Below are 16,901 nucleotides of genomic sequence, written 5' to 3' on the forward strand. Positions count from 1 at the left end.
TTGTCTCTAAGAGGAAGAGCCCGTAAAGGTTTGAAAGCTTGTGACAGAACAACTTGTTGGTCCACTAAAAAGTTATCACACACAACCTACACTCCTTCTTTTGTTAGTTTACCACATGGAAGAAAGGATCAACACGGCTACCCACCCCTTCTTTGCCTGTATTTAGAGATATATATATATATATATATATATATATATAAATAATCACCACACTTATTAAGGTTATGGTGGGTAAAAAAAAGTGACAAAAACCCTCCACAGTAAAGTATATAGCAAATGTAAATACACTGTATTACTGTATATTCATTTGCATGTCTTAGACCAGGGTTTCCCAAACTTTTTTTTCCATGACCCGGTTAGTTTTGAACTTCTCCTTCGTGACCCACTAAAAATGTTATCGCCTATACTGGCCTATAGGGCCTGCACAGACACACACACAGCCACTGATACACACACAGCCACTGATACACACACACAGCCACTGACACACACACTGATACACACACGCAGCCACTGACACACACACGCAGCCACACAGAGACACTGCTACACACACAGAGACACTGCTACACACACAGAGACACTGCTACACACACAGAGACACTGCTACACACACAGAGACACTGCTACACACACAGAGACACTGCTACACACACAGAGACACTGCTACACACACAGAGACACTGCTACACACAGAGACACTGCTACACACACAGAGACACTGCTACACACACACACAAACACTGATACACACACAGACACACACACATACACTGATACTGATACACACACACTGATACACACACAGACACTGATACACACACACACACAAACTGATACTGATACACACACAGGGACAGGGACACTTGGGTGGGAGGGGGGGACAGTCACTGGGTGGGTGTGTGGGAGATGGTGGGTGAGTGACTGGGTGGGTGAGTGACTGGGTGGGTGACAGTGACTGGGTGGGTGGGAGACAGTGACTGGGTGGGAGAGAGTGACTGGGTGGGTGACAGTGACTGGGTGGGTGGGAGACAGTAACTGGGTGGGGTGACTTACCTTGCCGCCGGACGCTTTCCCCTGCTGCCCCCGATATCCCCTGCTGCCCGGGACGGGAGGTGGGCTTGGGGGCATGGGAGGTGGGCTCGGGAGGGGGTGCCAGGGTAGGTGAGCTCGGGAAGCTGGCCGCGGGGGGAAGCGGGCCGCAGTAGGAGCTTGTACTTCCCCCTCCGTCCCACGTAACGTGCGGGCCGCAGAGGAGCTGGTACTTCCTCCTCCGTCCCACGTTGAGAGCGGGTCCCACGTTGGGAGCGGGGGGGAGGAAGGGAGCAGGCCCTGCGCAAGCGCGGGGGACCGCGGGGGGAATCGCCGCCATTTTTTTCAACTTGAGTGGGGGGGACGGGACACACCGCGCGGCCAGCCTCGCTGTGATCCGGCAATTTTGGTTCCGTGGCCCGGTGCCGGGTCGCGACCCACCATTTGGGAAACGCTGTCTTAGACAGGTCGACCTGTCTTAAAAGCTGTGTCTAAAGCAGCATGCATTGGCTAAGGGTTGTTCATGTAATGTGAGCTTGAGATAAAAGATGGCACTGTGTGCTCATTTGCATGTCATTTCCCAGAATCCCTTGCTGCAGTGGAAGTGCTGTGTGATAATGGTGAAAGACAGGGTTGCAGACCTGTCTAAGACATGCAAATGAATATACAGTAATATTTACATTTGATATATATATATATATATATATATATATATATATATATATATATATATATATATATATATATATATATATATATATATATATATATATATATATATATATATATATTAGAGGCCTACAGGGCAACTATCCCTATATGTTATGGACACACAATCATGACTTGCATAGAAAATATATATGTATAAATATTTTATCCTTGAAACACCCCGCCCCACCCCAGTTCCAGTCAATGGAAGACCTGATCTCTCACATCTACTACCAAATACTCCTGAAAATAAATTTCTAGATGTTGCCATTTATGAGTAGAGGAACCGTACAAAAGTAAAATCTAAAATATAGTTATTAGACATCCTTATTCTATGCACAAGAATCAGAAGCTGAAGTGCATAGACATTCACTGCTAATAGTTTCTGCTTATCCTGCAACACCATGAAACCCTTAGCAACCCAACCAAGCAGGGTTTTATTTAGCTTATTTCTTTTTCATAAACCTAATCTTTTTCAACTACAGTAAGTTTAGACAATCTTATGAAGACTTGAGTACTACAGCCACAGTCACACAATTATCAGATCTGCAGATCCGTTTCTGCTCATCAACGGAATAAAAGAATGTACAATACACCTGGACATTCCATGGATGACATCTAGTTACACCCTGGGGGAAAAAAAGACTCCAAAACAAACCAGCAAGACATTTGAAGGGCAATATCATAAAAATATAACTTGTTTTTTAAAAACAAGATCCACAAATAATACCTGCTTCCTCTGAAAGAAAAAAGAAAAAAGAAAGAAAGAAAAAGAAGCACAGGCTGCCACTTTAAATGGGCATTTACTTTGTCACAATTAACTTTTCCAACACAATCCTTTACCTAATTTCTGATTTGTACATCAAATGTAAAAATAAAACTGAATGAATCTACATATTCATAAGCTTCTCATTCGAGTTGCTCAACGCAACGATACGAACAAATCTTACGGCTCTGTTCGTTCAGTTAAAATACTAGACTAAGAAATGAAAGCAGGAACTTCCTTGACTCCTTTTAAGTATCATAAAAGCAACTAGATCTGAGACGCCAGAATATGGTTTAGAATACAAAATACATTCAATAACAACGCAAAATCTATGGGGCAATTACAGCAACAGACCGACTTCCCCTTCACCTCGACCCAAGAGGCATTGACCCATCAGGTTGTATCCAGTGTAGGTCTCTGCTAAACATACATTGACTAGGTTGGCGGCTTGAATCATATTTGGTCAAAAGATGCAACCAAATGCCTCCTTTCTCACACAAACTTAGGTTCTAAATGTAAAACATGTCCCGTGTATATTTTAGCCCAATTGGTAGGAGCGCAGGATCTGTTCTTTGGTTTCCAGGATGTATCCAGTGGCTGAAGTGCGTGTGTGCTAGGAGGTAAGGAGTAACACTACTTTTATATTCACACCCAGAGTACCGGTAGTATTTTTTACAATCTTACTTGAATGGTGCCCAAGACAATGAACAGAATGAACAACAGATGGACAAATATGATTTACCAAAATTCAGTATTTATTAACAGTGTAGGTAGCCAATGGGTCGGAGAACTTACCAGATAGTAGCTAGCTGAGTATGAGAAAGGTTTGATTGCACCAGTGAGTTTTTCACTTGAGGACCTATAGAAGGTAAAAAATAAAATAAAAAGTGAAAATAATGATAGTTGTCAAAGAGAGAGAAACGCCAAAATAGTTTCAGGCAAATGAGACGATTCATAAAACATAACGTACAGCACACACAGTGTACGTGTTACAAAGGGTGGCATTCTGTAGACTGCGTTATTGCAGCGGGAAGACTGCACAATGAGGCCCTAATTATTCCTGCTGCAAGTTTTACATCTGACACATAATTATTATTATTGGGATTTCCTCCGTTTCCAAGGATGTGAAAATGATATAGACCACTGGTAGGCAAAATTATATACGTCCAGCTCTATATCCTGAAGGTGGTTGTATATCACACACACACACACACACACACACCCACACACACACACACACGAGCTTCTCCCGGTCAGCTGCTTATTGCCGGCGCGCGGGTGAATACGGAACCGCCCCACCTCTTACACAGGGAACTAATGATTAGCATAGGAGGAGGAATGGATGAGTATTCAACAGCACACTGTCATTAAGCAGCTGACGAGCAGGGAGAAGCAACGACCCAATGCCAGCAACAGGTCTGCGCTCCCTCTGCACTGAGAGAGAGGGAGAACGGGCTGCTTGGGCAAGAGCTGTCAGGGGCTGCAGGTTGCCTACCAATGACAGACACATGACTGTGAGGGGGTAACAAGGCTCACAATAAAGGTTTAAGCCTGTTTGATTACCTCTGATCCCTGTATTGGGGCTCAGGAGTGTCATCTTGAGACTAACTGTTGTACATGCTTGTTGTAAAATTATGCGACAATAAAGAATGTATGTGTTTTTACCTTTCCAGGAGTGACCGCAAGCAGAGAGATTGCTAGGCTATGAGTTTCAAAGGGAGTTTTGCGGAGAAAGTTTTGTCAGAATGTGCCTAGCTAGTCGGGGTCCAGAGTTGCTGGATACCCCAAAAATGTACCCAGGAATCAGGTTGGATTCCTGGATACATATAGGTACATTGCTCCGGTCAAAAAATCCCCTTGTGAACGCTTGCGCGACTCACCGCTAGGATTCCCCAATTCAGCACAGACCAGAAAAGGTAAATGGGACATAGGGATGGGAGGTGTCCTGAACTTGTCAAGGGGTCCGTAAGTTAAGAGGGATATCCAAGTAATGCCCAGGTCACCCAGAACCTGCATAGGAGTTCTGGGGTACTCCAACTAAACATAAGGTTGTGGGGGATGTTATAAGTCCAAGTCTATTTTATAGTGTATGGGGAATATGGCTAGTAAAAAAATAAAGTGCAGCTTTTTATTCTATTCCCCATACCAGAAGACTTGGGAAGGTTTTAAAGTATATAATTTTATAAACAAAGTGTTTTAAAACATATGTTTTGTGCACAGTAATACGAGCTGGGACTTTCAGGTCCAATGTTCTGACGGACCATTGGGCTACCAAACTTGGTGCCAGCGTGTCTACTCGGACATCGGACATGAAAGCCACAGAGGATGCCAGAAGTGTGAAGAACATTTGGGCAGGAGGTTTAGGCTTGAGTACCAACGTCATGGGATGACAGGAAGTCCTCGGGACTGGCATTTGCCCCACCAGACTGCGAGGAGCCTAAACCAGCGGATGGCTTCTGCATATCAAGGGGCAGAGGTGGCAATCTTGTGCATGCCCTTGGCTAATTCAGAAGATTCGCTTGCCCGGCTTCAGGAGCCTGGCATCGCTCCGATTGGTTGGTGAGAAAGTTCCCACGCTAGGCTTGGCTGCAGTATTTCATTAATGAACTCTGAAATACTATAAGAATCTCCCTCAGCCAATCCATTAGAGAGATTCTAAGCGCCAGAACAGCAGCAGCAAATTTGAAACGACCAAAAGATGCTCTGACAGAAATAGCACAGACACCGGCTTCAGAAATCCGAGGTGAAATATTTTCTAAGTCCTGCTTTTTGCGGCAAAGTTCTGACAATTGAACGTAGCGGTCGTGGCTAGGATTGCAAGACAAATCTAGTTCCAGGACATTTGAAGCTAACTCCCGTTGAAGTGATTTCAGCACCTCCGGAGGAAAGACAGAGGTGGCGTCAGGAACTTCTTGACGATTTGAGTTCCAGGACATTTCGGACAAAATCCCGGTCAACTAAAGACTCTTGTGTTATATTAAGCTACAAAAGTCTAGTTTTTTGCCAAGTCCCAAGTAAGTGTGCTCTTCCTATGCAGTTTGTGTACCACTGTGTGTGTACGCCTTTTCATGCAAATACATTTTCAATTTATTTCACTTACCGTAAATTCCGGACTATAAGCCGCAACTTTTTCCCCACGCTTTGAACCTCGCGGCTTAAACAATGACGCGGCTAATATATGGATTTTACCCGCTTTCAATTTTTTTTTTTCAAAAAAACACATTCTGTGACGTGCTCAGTTTTTTGGCGGCATGAAGCTTTCATTAGACCAGGCCTGCACAACACGCGGCCCGCCTGCACAACACGCGGCCCGCCTGCACAACACGCGGCCCGCCTGCACAACACGCGGCCCGCCTGCACAACACGCGGCCCGCCTGCACAACACGCGGCCCGCCTGCACAACACGCGGCCCGCCTGCACAACACGCGGACCGCCTGTACTCACTGTGCGGCCCGCGGTGGCTTTCTGCTCTCCCCCTCCCTCCCGAGTCCACTCTCCCGAGCCCCCCGCGAGCTCGCTGTCACCATCCCCCGCGAGCCCGTTATCACCATCCCCCGCGAGCCCGCTCTCCCCCTCGCAGAGTAGCAGCACGCGCTCTAGCATTGAGGCACTTCCTGCCTGCTGCTTGCTAGAGCATGCTGCACTCCTGCTTGGAGGGCAGAGGTAATTACTGCTTGGACATCAGAGGTATTTACTGGTTAATGTGAGGTGCTGGGGGGTTAATGTGAGGTGCTGGAGGCTTGGTGTGAGGTGCTCAGGGGTTAATGTGAGGTGCTGGGAGGCTTGGTGTGAGGTGCTCAGGGGTTAATGTGAGGTGCTGGGAGGCTTGATGTGTGGTGCAGGGGGGGTTGATGTGCTGTGCAGGGGGTTAATGTGAGGTGCTGGGGGGTTAATGTGAGGTGCTGGGGGAGTTGATGTGAGGTGCAGGGGGAGAGTGATGGGAGGTGCAGGGGGAGAGTGATGGGAGGTGCAGGGGGAGAGTGATGGGAGGTGCAGGGGGAGAGTGATGGGAGGTGCAGGGGGAGAGTGATGGGAGGTGCAGGGGGAGAGTGATGGGAGGTGCAGGGGGGGTTGATGTGAGGTGCTGGGGGGTTGATGTGTGGTGCTGGGGGCTTGATGTGAGGTGCAGGGTTAGTTGATGTGAGGTGCAGGGGGTGTTGATGTGAGGTGCAGGGGGAGTAGGCACCTGCGGCTTATAGACGTGTGCGGCTTATTTATGTTCAAAATAATAATTTTTTTTAAATTCAGTGGGTGCGGCTTATATTCAGGTGCGCTCAATAGTCCGGAAATTACGGTATCTTATTTTGCTCAATGTATGATCCTGATAAAAAGGTGTACATGCCTGGTCTCCTGTGACAGTGACCTCAGTGTCAGGGAACAGCAATTCATTGCAACTCCACTGGCAGTGGAAGAGTTAATTTCCTGGTCCATCTCAGTGAAAGGGTTAAGATGTGTACTTACAAAGCATATGCCCTGTGCGACTCACTTAGTCTCTGCATCAACGCACACATAAAAGATTGGTCTGATTCCCTGAACGATTTTCTGCTCTCAGCTGCGCCACATGCTAAACAAGGAGGTTTATGCCACATCAGACGTGGCAGTCTTGCAAAAGTGAGAAACACGAGACCCAATCGCAGGCTGGCGCTCCTATTGGCACCGCAATCACAGGCTAATGGGGTTGAAATTGGAGCAAAGACGTTAAAAGCAGCAATCCCCACTACTCAAAAATGTAGGACTTTTGTTTTTTTACAGAATCAGAACCAGGATGTCTCCTGGACCGGAGCAGAATTTTTCTTTCATCACTAGGGCTACACGTACATGAGCCCCAGTTTTTAAGTGCTGGTGTTTTTCCGGTCCCTTTTGGAAAATCAATAGGGCCGTCCGTCATCCAAGCCACGCTCTCACAGGCCAATAAGAAGACATGTCATCGCAGCTTTTTATTGGATTTGCCATCTTTGAGTTTATCAGCACATACAAAAGGTATATATCTTAGGGACCGGGGGCCCACAGGAGTAGCTCTTGGGTGGCTGAAGTTGTGATTCTTCAAGAAAATATGAATCTGGCAATTTATTAAAGAAAACCAGACGTTATCCAGCCACTTCCTACTTTACTCTGGACCAGGGGTGACCAACTCTAATGCTCAAGGGCCACCAACAAGTCAGGTTTTTAGGATATTCCTGCTTCAGCACAGCTGGCTCAATCACTGGCTCAGTCAACGACCGAGCCAGAGCTTGAGCCACCAGCGCTGAAGCAGGGATATCCTGAAAACCTGATTTGTCGGTGGCCCTTAAGGACTGGAGTTGGTCACCCTTGCTCTGGACAAACAGTTTCCTTCTCTTCACTGAGACTTCAGCGTCTGTGAAAACTCCTTACGGAAAGGTCCCAGAAAGAGCAAGATCCTTTGTAGGCGGTGACACCATTTAATGGAGCAACAGATCAATCACACAAGGTTTTTGTCTGCGTGTAAACTTTCTAGATTGACGAGGTCCCTTCATCGGATCGAAAAACTCCTGACTAATTCTCTACCAGACAGGTTACAGCGCAAACTAGTTCGGTGAAAACAGGCGTGCGTCTCGCTGCAGGCAACATCTGACACTCGGCTAAACCAGTCTGTGCAAAGCATAGAGCTGCCCGGTCACTCGCAGGAGGATTTATACAATGATTCACTGTATATCACGTGCTATTATTTTTTTGCTTTATATAAAAGTAAGTATCCCAATTAAGGTAATATTTGTGCAGGCATCTTCTCTCCTCCTGCAGTTGGTGTCTTATGCACTGTATGAAAAAGGGAATGCCAGAATGTGCTCTATTTAACCCCGTCAAAGCCAGGGGGGTCCGCAATCCCATGCACTGAATGGGTTAAAGTTGCAATCAAGAGGGGATGATAAACTGTGGATTTGCAGATTGTTTCTGTTACAGACACATGTGTGTCTATATTGGGAGATTGTGTTTTTTTCTCAATTGGGCTACCAGGCTAAAATGGTCAAGATATTAAGCATATCTTCAATTATAAAAGAGAGCCGTGATATCGCGCCGCCACAGCCAGCTGCTCCTGCACAGACATTGCAAAGCGTCTCCGACTGCGGTGATTGGACACACTGTATGTGCAATGTACGGAGACGCTGATGCAGGAAAGGTCGTGTGATTTGTTTTATTCAAACACAATACAGCAGCATCCCACTTACCCTTTGTTCCCCCATCACACACACAAAGCAATAAGGACAAAAAAGGTCCCCGGTAAAAGCTACTTTAATTAGCAAATACATCAAAATAACAAACAAATCTTTGCTCAGAAGTTTCCACTATGACAACCAGGTGTGAAAACAGAAGAAAAAATGCCATTTCATTAATGGGACACACTGTAATCATAGTTAACCCCTGCAAGCCTGCACTCATTAGACCTCTGACTATATATAACCCGACGTAAAGCAGTTATTGCTCTGCTCTACCACTCAGATTTATCAGAGGCAGGAGGGGTTTATGACAGAGAGAAAGAGAGGGAGAAAAAGAGAGGGAGAGAAAAAGAGGGAGAGAAAGAGAGGGAGAGAAAGAGAGGGAGAGAAAGAGAGGGAGAGAAAGAGAGGAAGAGAAAGAGAGGAAGAGAAAGAGAGGGAGAGAAAGAGAGGGAGAGAAAGAGAGGGGGCATTAGAGCGGGGGAGAGAGGGGGGAGAGCGAGAGAGGGGGGAGAGCGAGAGAGAGAGCGAGAGAGAGGGGGGAGAGCGAGAGAGAGGGGGGAGAGCGAGAGAGAGGGGGGAGAGCGAGAGAGAAGGGGAGAGCGAGAGAGAAGGGGAGAGCGAGAGAGAAGGGGAGAGGGGGAGAGCGAGAGAGAGCAAGAGAGGGGGAGAGCGAGAGAGAGCAAGAGAGGGGGAGAGCAAGAGAGGGGGAGAGAGCGAGAGGGAGGGGGGAGAGAGAGGGGGGAGAGAGAGCGAGAGAGAGGGGGGAGAGCGAGAGAGAGGAGGGGAGAGAGCGAGAGAGAGGAGGGGAGAGAGCGAGAGAGAGGAGGTGAGAGAGCGAGAGAGAGGAGGGGAGAGCGCGAGAGAGAGGGGTGTGATAGCGAGAGAGAGGGGGGGAGAGTGAGAGGGGGGGGAGAGTGAGAGGGGGGGAGCGAGAGAGGGGGGGAGAGAAAGAGTAAGTGGGGGGGGAGAGGAGAAAGACAGGAGGAAATAGAGGTGTGTGTGAATTCCAGTTACATTACATACATGAAAACGATAGATAAACTCTCAATATATTACTTCCCGGTAAAACATTTTATAAATAAATGATGTACTGACCGGTGAGGTATCCACTCATGGTTTTATCAAGACTGTTAAACTTCTGTCGGTACTTTAATCTGGCAGCCTGAGGAACCGCCCAGTCCAGTGTCCCAGCCTTCGGGGAATTACCAGTCAGAGAAGTGGTAGATGAGGAATTAGAGCTACAAGGACAGAAATAAAAAAGCAGATCTTAAGAAACTGCACTTGGATGGACCAAGTACTGTAATTCACACATTTGAGATGCTAAACAAGTTACAAAATTATATAGCAATATACGCTAGTAGGAGGGGGGGAGGGGAAGAAAACACAAGAAGAACACAAAGTAAATAACCTAACAATTTGTGAACGGTATTACTAATTTCTCTTAAAGCTGCAGTTCAGTCTTTTTTTTTTTTTTTTAATTTATTTTTTTACTTCAATAGTTTTATGTGGGCAATCTCTAATTACCTAAAGAACTGTATAGCTGTGGGTCAATTCGTTCTCCATGTATTGATAGGTCGAAATTTGGTGACATAATTAGTGAAGGGATCTGTTTATATTCTGCTTGTCTGTCAGTGGAAGCTCATGAATATTCATGAGCACTCCTGCACTGACATGTGCTAGAGGGAGGGCAGGGCTGACAAAGGGGCATGAAGGGGCAGTGCCTTAGCAAATGGCTGTTAAAATAGAATACAAGAAAATTGGTCTTTAAAAGTTGTTTTTTTAAAAACAGAAAATGCTAAAAGTATTTTTTCTTACTACAGAACTGATTTATTAAAAAAAACATACATGCAGGATATTGACTGAACTGCAGCTTTAAGGACAGCAAATCAGACATAACAATGTCTAATGTGCATCCACAGCCCAGGGAAGCGGGTTATCAGATCCCAGCAGCACTCCCTCAGAAATGACGAGGTCTGACATACCTGTCCGGAGCTTGCAGCCCAGATACAGAGGCAGTAAGTACAGTATATGGTCTATCACATTAGGTGATTCATTTTAGTGTCAAAGATGTCTAAAGCCCTATGGCAGTAAAGTGGTTAACACGTTTGCCACAAGAGGAGCAATGCATTGCAGGGAGGGAGGCCTTTCGTCCCACCCACCCCCAAAAAATAATTTCTAAATATAAACGTATTAACTCTTTGTAAGAGCACAGTGCTCACCCTTCTGAATGTGTTGCAATGCAAAGCAATATTAATGACATATTTCCAACTAATGATTATTCTACGAAGCGAACAAGGACCAAAAGGCATTAATGGTCATCTCCACACAGTCCGACTGCTGGTCCCCACTTCATATCCATAGTGCCCTCTATCAAAGCACCAAAATGTCCGCTGCTACTATAGGAAAGCTCTCGCCAATTGGCGATCACCAAAGCCAGCACAAGAGAGAATCGCTATTTCAGCCAACGCTCAGCAGATTGCTATGCTCAAAGCTTTCCCGATTGGCCAAAAGGGGAGACCGTCGCCAAAAAAAAAATCAAATAACAGTGACTACCAGATTTTTGGTAGCACTGTCGCTCCATCGCACTGTCGCCGTCACGTGCACTATAAGCGCCGATGACGGCGACAATGTATTTGTTTTGACGCGACGGTGGCGTCGCTGGCACTATAAGCGCAGCCTTAGACTGATACACCAATAATCAAAGCGACAAAAACATGGAACTGGGTTCGTTTTTATTGGAATAAAGTTGAGACGTTAGTGGAGAAATTCATACCCTTTATTACTCTCTGCAAAGCCTTGATACCATCAGTAAAATTAAAATTTTGTTTCATAGAGACGTAGCAAGCCTTACTGTGTCCGGCACCGGGGGAAGATTACCGCTGTGGGGACCCCGATCCGGAAGCGTGGACCCCCCACCCCGTGCGCAGCTATGTCACGGACGGCACTGTCCCAGGAGCGCAGCTTTTTGCCTTTTCTGCTGCAGCTCGGAGAAAGTGAGGTGTGTGTGTATATGTCTATATATCTCTCCCTGCAAGATGATGGCGGCACACACTAGGCAGAGTGCCTGTACAGGCAGATGTGGTGCAAGGTTGACAGGGGGGTAACTAAGTCAGTAAGGGTCCAGTTTAGTGATCCAAAATACCAGCACGGCACAGGAGTGGAGACAATTTAGTATTTATTTAGTGCAACAAGCAAACATTTAGCCCTGAAGAAGGTCCCCCTGAAGGTCCCCCACGTCTGGCTAAATGTTTGTCAAGGAGGACAACGACCACGATGGACATCTCTAAATGTTCAGGAAGAAACATCACCAATTAAACCGCTGGTAAGTATCTCGGAGCTAAACACAGCAAAGTTAGGTCCAAACAAACAATAAAAAAAATTACAATCAGGTGTGATTGCCGCTTTAATGAATAAATAAAACGACGTTTTATGCCAAGCTTAAAAAATGAACCCAACTTTATAAATTATTCTATAGATGTTGCCATTGGTTATGTTACTAACATGAGCGTTTCCATCAGAGAGATGTGTGAGACGCACTGTAAGCTCTCCTGTAAAGAACGATCACATGAGTGAATTGCAAGGTGTGAAACTACACGGAGATACTGCTGTATAATTAATAAGCACAAGTGGTTTTATGCTTTGTGAAGAAAAGTAAAAGCTTGTCACAGGGCTCCAAACATTGCTCTTCAAAATAAATCTGTAAGATTATATTTACTTCTTCTACGTTTTTTGTAGAAGCAATGAAGGACTGATGTTGCAGCCCGTCAATTATCAGACAGAAACAAAGGAAGGAAAACACGTTCAAATATAGGTCATACTGTACCTGCTAGATCCCAGGTCTATCAAAGACTGAGCCTTCTGCATAGTGGTGTTACAGAAACCTCCGGGCATGAGATTTACAGAGCTGTTGTGTGGAAGCGCTGAAACGTACATACATTGAACAATGAGTCATATTCAGATAGAACTAGATACACTTAGAACAATAGATATTCCATTACGCCTTCAAGTCAAAGGGATAACTAAGAGGCTGAAAAACTATGGAGAGGGAGAGGGAGAGAGGGAGAGAGAGACAGAGACAGAGAGAGAGACAGAGACAAACAGAGACAGAGACAGACACAGAGAGACACAGAGAGAGAGACAGAGAGACAGAGAGAGATGTATATATGTACGTGTGTTCTAAAATAAACTTACGTTCTAAAACAAAAAACACTGCAGTATTCAGGCAATGTGTTAAGGGATTTGGTACGTTTTTCCCCAACTCTCTTGGGACAGTTACCTATTTTTTCATGTATTCCCCAAGTAACATTTATCCCTTATTTTAATGCGCAGATCAGTTAGAATCAGGATATACAGTACATCACCCGGTGAGGACGTAGTAGTAATACTTATGAAGGTGATGGCTAGAAGTTCAGGTTGATATTGCCTGATGTTAACGCATGTTCTACAGTACTTGTGTGAATCAGTGAGTGTCCAGAGCTGAACACCAACATTTAAAGCTTTGGGGATCCCCCGACTGCAATATTTAATGTTTCATTTTGCTAGTACAGTACTTGTAAGGAAAAGTAAAGATGGCTGCAAGGTCCCCTATCAGAAGCTGCAATGCCATATTACAATGATGTCACGGCGTTCTACTGGCTGGCAGAACCCAGCGGCCATATTGTTTCTCCCAGGCAAGAATTCTTGTAAAGAAATTTTACAAATAATTATCTTGGGAATCTGAAGGTCCTCATAGCTTGTTTCAATGATGGTATGTATGTATGAATGTGTGTATATATGTATGAATGTGTGTATATATGTATGAATGTGTGTATATATGTATAAATGTGTGTATATATGTATGAATGTGTGTATATATGTATAAATGTGTGTATATATGTATGAATGTGTGTATATATGTATGAATGTGTGTATATGTGTGTATATATGCATATATGTATGTGTGCATATATGTATGAATGTGTGCATATATGTATGAATGTGTGCATATATGTATGAATGTGTGCATATATGTATCTGTGTGCAAATATGTATCTATGTGTGCATATATGTATCTATGTGTGCATATATGTATCTATGTGTGCATATATGTATGAATGTGTGCATGTATGTGTGCATATATATATGTATGTGTGCATATATGTATGTATGTATGTGTGCATATATATATATGTATGTGTGCATATATGTATGTATGTGTGCATATATGTATGTATGTGTGCATATATGTATGTATGTGTGCATATATGTATGTATGTGTGCATATATGTATGTATGTGTGCATATATGTATGTATGTATGTGTGCATATATGTATGTATGTATATATGTATGGGTGCATATATGTGTATGTGTGTGTGTGTGTGTATATATATATATATATATATATATATATATATATATATATATATATATATATATATATATATATAAACACACACATACACATATATGCACCCATACATATATATATAAAAATAGCCGTGTTAGTCCAGTTGCTATAGTGTAGAATAAATTAGTTCTTCAGCATTAGGTGATACCTTTTTTTATTTGGACTAACAATTTAATCTCGAAAGCTTGTCCTAAGACATAAATTGTTGCTTGTCCTATGACAAAGATAATGGCATAAAGATAGGACAATTTCAAGCCCGAACAGAGATGCCGTATTGTCTGTATTCACACTAATTGTATAGCTAGCACCTAAATAGTTTCATCTAAGAATAGCAGAGAAAATGTAAGAAAAATACTAGGTTATAAAACCTTGGTAATTCTGTAGAAGAAAGATCAGACATTTGGAATTTGACAAAGGAGTTACATAGTTAAATCCGTTTGACAAGAATTGTCTTTACAATATTTGTGGGATAATAAAGATTATGTTCTTGAAGATGGGAGTTTTGTCAGAATAGCGATTGATGGTATGAGTAGACATCTCACAGGGATGTCTGGAGATAAAACTATAGGGAGACATTGTTCTACCATGAATGTCCTCTAACTGCCTATTAATATTAATTGCTCTGGATGATCGCGAGAGAGAGAGAGAGAGGTCGCATATAGCTACGGTGCTTACAAGAAAGTATAAAATGTTACGCCTGTGAGTACTGAATACAGAGCTGCTGAGACCCATGAAGTGAGATCAACAAGAATACAGCTCTGCACTCATATCTAATATTGCCTGTAAATAACTATATGATGCTTCCTGACTCTGAATAAATACTGGAACAAGAATCAGAACCGTGGAATTATTGACCGAGGTAAAAATACACATCTTCACGATATACAGGAGGGGACACTTTTGGTTCGGTCTCTTCAAAAAACTCAAAATCGCAGATGTACCATAAATCAGGGCTTGTTGGCAAGACGGGAGCATATGCGTGCTACGGTAACACGGTGACTGCTGAGACATTTCAAACAAACTTTGTTTACTGATGTTACTGCCAGGGACCAACCCATTGTGCTCCAAGAGCAGCAGCAATACAATGTGTTACAGCAGTGAGCAGATGAAACCAGCCCCCTTGTCCTTGACCCATTGTGCATGCTAGCGGAACAGAATCAGGTGGTTGTGTCTTCGCTCTTCCACTTTACATTGCAATAAAACATCATTCATTTACTGGATTATACTGTATGTGCATGAAAACAAAGCATTTTAAATTATGTATGAGGGAAAGAGTTGAGTACTTTATCCCATGGAAGGCCTCATGTTCCCATAAGGCTGGGGCCATGGTACTGCAGACAGTGCGGAGGCGTCTGCACGCTGGGCGAACAGACTGCCTTAAGGCAGTGTTTGCATCCATGCGGCGTGCGGGAACGTCCATGCGGAAGCAGGAGGGGGCGCGCGTTGAGCGAGTAATCAGTTAAACTGATTTTTCAGTGCGACAGACAGGTCACGTGAGCGGTTCGCCCAATGAGGGCAACCAGCTCTGTGACGCCCCTAGGAACGCCCCCCACAGCCCGTCGATGGTCAGGGAAAAGCACTCGCTTTCGCCTCAGTGTAGGAGAAGGCACGATGGCCCGGGCCTCAGACTAACTCAAGAGGTGACAGCGACAACTAACCAAATCCAAAATATTTGTAAAGCCTCAATCTGACACTCCTCTCCTTTATGAAAGATCTAAATGACTTATCCATTCTTTTTTGTATTTACACTTACACTAACAAAGCGTCATTCCCTTCATATTTCTATAGCATAAATATTGTTCATCTTTCTGAAATACAGCAAAAGGCGCTTTGCCCCAGTGGTTTATAAATGCAGATTTTTATTTAAATAAGGGCACAGCTAGCACTACTTTTTCTAAGCTACTTTGACCACTACCTACAGATGTTAATACATGGGTGGCCTCTCTAACACGGACAGGGTTAAAAGAGGCCACGGTAAGTTACAGCATGTGGGGCCTGCCCACAATGGTGGAGGCTTTGCCTGCAACAATCACAATGTGTTTCCTCGGACGCCTGTAACGTGCGACGGCATCACGTTACACATGATGTCACTGTGGCATGAATGGAGACTTCTGGGGCTTTGGGACGCTGAACCAGGAGGGAGACGTGGCATCGGGAAGGGATCCAACCATAATGCTCCCTACACGCTCTGCATCTTGTGTTTGTGAGTGACAGCCTTGTAGCTTTCTGATCTCCTTATTCAGCCATTTCCCCACTATGGGTGGGGCTTCTAGTTCTGTTACTTTAAGATGCAGCATGCAGTCCTACATGTTTTGCCAAATCTAACAGCCACTCTGCTCTCGGAGGCTCACAACGGAGATATTGAAACACTTACTTGAAGACAAATGCAATGGAAAAGACGGACGAAAAGTGGACGTTCCATTTGGCAATGTTGACGATGAGCCAATAGAAGGCACCATGGTATTAGACATAGGAACGGGTGGCAGAGAGCCCATTGAGGTGAAGGAGTTGGTGGGGGCGAAGGGTAACAGAGCAGGCATAGATGGTGGCATTGACAAATTTGGCATACTTCCCATTCCTGGACACAAAATAGAAAAAAATTAGAAAAACAACTTTAATATCTGTTATATTTTGTATTCATTCTGTATCGAATTGATAAAACATGAATTTTGTTCAAAGAAAAACAACAAATAGTTGGAAGAAACTGATACAGTCTGGCTAACTTGTGCTTATCTCTGCAATTGCAATACATTTGAGGACTGAACAACCTCCTTCCAGTGACCTTGGGCAAGTCATTTTGGAGCGGATTTATTAAAGCTGCAGTACAAGCT

General features: G+C 44.3%; 1 protein-coding gene across 7 annotated transcripts in view; it reads right to left on the reverse strand.

Moving 5' to 3' along the window:
- ITSN2 (intersectin 2) overlaps positions 1 to 16,901 on the reverse strand; it is a 169,393-nt gene that overhangs the window by 108,047 nt on the left and 44,445 nt on the right. For all 7 annotated transcript variants that reach the window (XM_075598477.1, XM_075598478.1, XM_075598479.1 and 4 more), the window contains 4 exons: positions 16,445 to 16,648; positions 12,506 to 12,602; positions 9,778 to 9,920; positions 3,302 to 3,365 (listed from right to left, as the gene is read on the reverse strand). In XM_075598477.1, coding sequence (XP_075454592.1) covers positions 3,302 to 3,365; positions 9,778 to 9,920; positions 12,506 to 12,602; positions 16,445 to 16,648 — 508 coding nt within the window. The remainder of the gene's footprint in view (positions 1 to 3,301; positions 3,366 to 9,777; positions 9,921 to 12,505; positions 12,603 to 16,444; positions 16,649 to 16,901) is intronic.

Source organism: Ascaphus truei, chromosome 4, assembly GCF_040206685.1.
Source record: "Ascaphus truei isolate aAscTru1 chromosome 4, aAscTru1.hap1, whole genome shotgun sequence".
Lineage (NCBI taxonomy): Eukaryota > Metazoa > Chordata > Amphibia > Anura > Ascaphidae > Ascaphus > Ascaphus truei.